The 5692-nt window shown below is 50.1% G+C and overlaps 1 protein-coding gene across 1 annotated transcript in view; it reads right to left on the minus strand.

Annotated features, from left to right (window-relative positions):
• Nucleotides 1–5381: 5381 nt before the first annotated feature.
• Nucleotides 5382–5692, minus strand: part of LOC311225897 (guanine nucleotide-binding protein G(q) subunit alpha-like) — a gene marked incomplete at its 3' end in the record, with an annotated part of 50087 nt that continues 49776 nt past the window's right edge. Inside the window, exon 7 of the mRNA XM_084311288.1 lies at nt 5382–5587. Coding sequence (XP_084167414.1) covers nt 5382–5587 — 206 coding nt within the window. The remainder of the gene's footprint in view (nt 5588–5692) is intronic.

The following is a 5692-nucleotide window of genomic DNA, read 5'->3' on the forward strand; positions in this document are numbered from 1 at the left end:
AAACCAAAGCACTTTAGGAGAGTAAAGAGAGTTAAGAGACAGTGAGAGAGATGGTGCATGAAGAACAGAAGATGAGAGCAGCCATAAACAAGCTCGTTTGTTTACAGATCTGCTAATGAGGGGAACTGCCCTTTGCTGTGCATCCAACAAAGGCTTATTAAAACGCTTCAGAGTGAGAGGGGGGGGGGGGGGGGGGGGGTGAGAAACTGACTGTATTAGACATTTAATTTCATGGGTACGCTGTAGGCCTGTCCCCGACTAAGGATTTGTATAGTCGACTTTGATTGGCCAAAATTTGCAGACCAGTTGACCCGTTTTTTATCATTCCTTTGGGCTGTGGGGGGGTGCTTAATGTCTGAAGGAATCGACTGAAGGCTTCTTGTCCTCTGCGAAAGCATGCAATTGGTCCACTGATGGATACATCTTGATATTTGTCTAGTCTAGTGTGTTCATTAGACGGGTGAAATCCTCTTTCAGTGCCTCTGTGCCCATTTTATTAGGCAGTTAGCCTCGCTTTATTAGGGAACATGGACTGCCCCAGAGGGACCCAGGGGAACATGGACTGCCCCAGAGGGTCCCAGGGGAACATGGACTGCCCCAGAGGGTCCCAGGGGAACATGGACTGCCCCAGAGGGTCCCAGGGGAACATGGACTGCCCCAGAGGGTCCCAGGGGAAGATGGACTGCCCCAGAGGGTCCCAGTCTCGCAAAACACTGCTGCTGTTGATTTTACAAGTACGTGGACAGAGCTCCCCACCAGGCCAGAGGATCTCACTCACCTAATTGGAATTAAAGTATGTCTTTTAATGAACATGTGCTTTAACATAATGCAGCCACGCTTCCAGTGCTTAGCGGCTCTTCAAGGCTCTCAGTCTCATCCATTGATTCAATGAAATGGTTAGATTTCAGCTAATTGCTCCTTAATGATGAAAAGACAGAGCCTTTGCTGTACAACACAAGGTCATATTCAGATGGAAAATGCTTTTAGATAAAGCACCTTATCCCTTTCACTACCACACTACAGAAGGTTAAAGGAAAACTCCAACATTTTGGGAAATGAGCTTATTTGCCATCTACCCTGGAGTTAGACAAGAAGATACATACCTTTTTTCTTCTCTGTGCATGCAGTAGGAGTAGGAAGACGTGCACCGTTAGCCTAGCTTAGCGTCAGTCACTGGAAGTAGGTTCCTCCATTAGCCTAGTTCCCAACGTCTTCCTACTCCTACTGCATGCACAGAGAAGAAAAAGGTATGCATCTTCTTGTCTAACTCCAGGGTAGATGGCAAATAAGCAAATTTCCCAAAATGTTGGAGTTTTCCTTTAACCTTTCACTACCACACTACAGATGGTTAACCGTCTGTAGTGTGGTAAAGGGTTAACACTTTGTCGTGTGGCAGTGAAAGGGTTAACCTTCTGTATTGTCGCAGTGAAAGGGTTAACCCTTTGGTAGAGTGGTAGTGAAAGGGTTAAAGTACCATTAGTGCATTACATGGGTGGCCCCAGTGTTGGTAGCGTGCTCTGCCCATTGAGCCATTTAGGACACATATCCAAACCTCAGACATCAGATTATGACAAGTTACACCAATGGGCAAAATGAAAAAAATATATACTCACTCGTTTGGACTACATTTTAGACATGTGAAGTTCCTGTAACAAACTAAAAATAGTCGCTGTACTCTATTCTGCTCTACTCAATACTGTACTCTACTGGGCATTCCAGAGGGGTTTGGATTAACAAAGCCCCACTGTATGAGCCCCCCCCCCCCCCAAGCTCCCTTCCTTTCAGCAGATAAGATGTACTGTAACACAACACGTCAGGCCTCGAGTTAAATAAATACCACCATTTCTGTTTAACCTTTAACTGTACAGTAGTAGAGATGGCAGGTGTAGATTGAGTTCACTTATTTTTTTTTATCCACTTTTTGTCCTTATTTTTTCTATTTTTCTCCCATCCCAATTTTGTATTATCCAATTCTTCCCTCCCCTGTCTTGAACGTTGCTAGACTATGCCTCCCACTGGTCGGCTGTAGTGAGGACAGAAGCCTTGCATCACGTGTCCCCTCCGGTACACAAGGAGGCAGCCTGTCGCATCTTTTCACAGCAGCAGCTCAAACTCTCAGTGGCGAGGAGTAACACGTGGGAGGCTCACGCTGCCCCCGCTACTTCCTGTTTCCGCCGCACCGGCGTCACCCAACCGACCTGTAGGAGTCGCTGTCCACAACGTCCAATCCCCACCCACCGGCTTTCCCACCCTCTAACACTTGCCAATTGTGTTAGTATGACGGCCGGCCAAGCCGGTAGCAATGCCGAGAGCTGGGCTCGATACCAGCGTCTCCTGCGTTAGTGGCGAGCGCCTTGCCCACTGCGCCACTCAGCTGCCTAATTGAGTTCACTTTCTCACATTATCCCATGATAGAGATGGATAGAGCTAGAAAAATAGATACCACACCTTCACACCTGCAATCGGCCTCACCCATTAAAGAGCTGGTAAACAGAGAGAGTAACAGACAGATGATGCCTCATGTTGCTAGTGCTCTACATCTGTGTTAACAGCCCTATTGATGCTGTAGATCAGGGGTTCCCAAACTTTTCAGGCCGCGACCCCCGAAATAACAGTGTCAGAGAGCCGCGACCCCCACTATTATAGGAGGCAAAAAAAATTTAAACATTTACAAAAAGAAATTATGGTTGAAACATGCAAATGTTCAAACGCACACACACTAATAAGCATTGGAGGCTTTTAACCAGGGCCGGACTGGGGAAATCGTTCAGGCCAGGAAATATAGTGCGAAATATAGCCCCAGTCAGGCCACTTTTCTGGGGGGTCCCCACCAGGACATTTTGTTACAAAGACTTAATTTCCTGCATTCTGGTGTAGGCATTTTTTTTATTTGTACCCTTTAAATGCCAGTGTTTATGATGGCATGACAAATTATTGTTAAAAAAACAGGCTAGCGTATGATTAGCAACAACACTGATTTTGATGGATTTTTTGTTTTTTGTAAGGGTCCCGCCTCCACCAATCACATGCGGCTCCCTTTGTGTGTGTGTGTGTGTGTGTGTGTGTGTGTGTGTGTGTGTGTGTGTGTGTGTGTGTGTGTGTGTGTGTGTGTGTGTGTGTGTGTGTGTGTGTGTGTGTGTGTGTGTGTGTGTGTGTGACGTGTGTGTGTGTGAGCAAGAGAGATAGAGAGAGACAGTTCTCCAACTTGTGTGGGTTGCAGTGATCTCCTGGTTGTTCCCCACCTAGGTTATCTAACTATTGGCCTGGCCTGATTCTACTTTCTTTCTTTTTTTTATTTTTATCATCTGGCGACCCCCACTTTGGGAACCCCTGCTGTAGATCATGGTCTGTTTAATACAAAGTATAATGATGAAGCTGTTGCCAGTGGATGATACACCTGCCATCGATGTGGTTGTTAGGGTTAGTATGGGGCTAGTGTGTGTGTGTGTGTGTGTGTGTGTGTGTGTGTGTGTGTGTGTGTGTGTGTGTGTGTGTGTGTGTGTGTGTGTGTGTGTGTGTGTGTGTGTGTGTGTGTGTGTGTGTGTGGTTGGGCATGTGTTCATGTGTGTGATTTTATGAGATGGTGATCGGGGTATAAAGGAGAGATGGAGGGTGATTTAAGTGATTTAAGTTAAGCGGCATCACCATATGTGATAATTTAAAATGGGAAGTTAACACCAGCCTCATAATTAGCAAAGCCCACCAGAGGCTCCACTCCCTGCGCCAGCTTAAAAAGTTTGGTGTGTCCAGGGAGGCGATGCTCAGTTTTTATAGAGCCACTGTAGAGAGTGTCCTTACCTTCTCAATGACTGTGTGGTACGGAAACACCACCGTCCATGATAGGGGACATTTAGAACGAACTGTACGCACAGCGTCAAAAATCATCGGCTGTGAGCTCCCCTCTGTGGCCTCCATTTATGCCACACAAATCCGGCGGAAAGGGGAAAAGGTGATCAGGGACCCTTCTCACCCTGCTTACGACCTCTTTAACCCCCTTCCCTCTGGCAGAAGACTCCAAAGTCTCAGGTGCAGGACATCCCGTTTTAAAAACAGTACATATCCCGAGGCTGTCCGTCACCTGAACTCGAGTACAAATGTACAGGCACTTTGCACAACAAGGGCTAGCACCAGCCAACATGCACTTTAAGGCAATATGCACTTTAAAACTGGAACACTGAGCAATTTATTTTAGGTACTGTAGCATTTTTTCTTTTTAATTGTTTGTGTAAAACTCTTTATTGTGGGGATTGTACTCTTGTGTTTTTATATTGTATTCTTGTGTTTTTATATTGTACTCTTGTGTTTTTATATTGTATTCTTGTGTTTTAATATTGTATGTTTTTAACATTGTCTGTACTGTACGTGGCACCAAGACAAATCCCAATCAACAGTGTTGAAATGGCAATAAAGTTTATATCTGTTTAGCGGTGATGATGGAGATGACCGGAGGAGCGCAACCATCCTCTCCCTCCATCAGGTCCTTCAGGGTCAGGAGGGGTGAGAGGAGGCGGAGTGAGGACAGCGGCCCCTGGTGGCGGGTGTCAGCGGTGACGACTGATGGAAGAAGAGCAGTTTACTACATCCTCCGTCCTCCTACCCTCCATCCTCCCCGCTCTGCCCCCTCCATCCTCCCCGCTCTGCCCCCTCCATCCTCCCCGCTCTGCCCCCTCCGTCCTCCACCCTCTGCCCCCTCCATCCTCCCCGCTCTGCCCCCTCCGTCCTCCCACCCTCTGCCCCCTCCGTCCTCCCCGCTCTGCCCCCTCCGTCCTCCACCCTCTGCCCCCTCCGTCCTCCTCCGCTCTGCCCCCTCCATCCTCCACCCTCTGCCCCCTCCGTCCTCCCCGCTCTGCCCCCTCCGTCCTCCACCCTCTGCCTCCTCCGTCCTCCCCGCTCTGCCCCCTCCGTCCTCCACCCTCTGCCCCCTCCATCCTCCCCGCTCTGCCTCCTCCGTTCTCCCCGCTCTGCCTCCTCCGTCCTCCCCGCTCTGCCCCTCCGTCCTCCCCGCTCTGCCCCCTCCATCCTCCCCGCTCTGCCCCCTCCGTCCTCCCCGCTCTGCCCCCTCCGTCCTCCCCGCTCTGCCCCCTCCGTCCTCCCCGGGTCAGATGATCCAGTCCTCCACCCTCCGCCTCCCCGTCCTCCAGCCTCCTCCCCCTGTCCTCCCCGGGTCAGATGATCCAGTCCTCCACCCTCCGCCTCCCCGTCCTCCTCCCCGGGTCAGATGATCCAGTCCTCCACCCTCCGCCTCCCCATCCTCCTCCCCGGGTCAGATGATCCCGTCCTCCACCCTCTGCCCCCTCCGTCCTCCCACCCTCTGCCTCCTCCATCCTCCCCGCTCTGCCCCCTCCGTCCTCCACCCTCCGCCCCCCGTCCTCCTCCCCGGGTCAGATGATCCCGTAGTCCCTGAGGGACTTGAGCAGCACGGTGTCCTTGATGTCGCTGAACACCTTGCGGATGTTGTTGGTGTCCGTGGCGCAGGTGAAGTGGGGGTACAGCGTCTTGCTCTCGTCCCTCTTGTCCCGCCTGTGGGCCTGCTGCTCGTACATCTTCTGGATGTACTTCTTGGCGTCCTCCACATCCCGTCTCTGACCTACGGTGGAGGTGATTTGATTTTAAATCTTTATTTCGAACATGTAAATACAAACAATATGAAACAAAAACAAATCATTGATCTCTAGCAATGAAATGGAAAATA

The sequence above is a fragment of the Notolepis coatsorum genome (genome assembly GCF_963971535.1).
Source record: "Notolepis coatsorum genome assembly, chromosome: 3".
NCBI lineage: Eukaryota > Metazoa > Chordata > Actinopteri > Aulopiformes > Paralepididae > Notolepis > Notolepis coatsorum.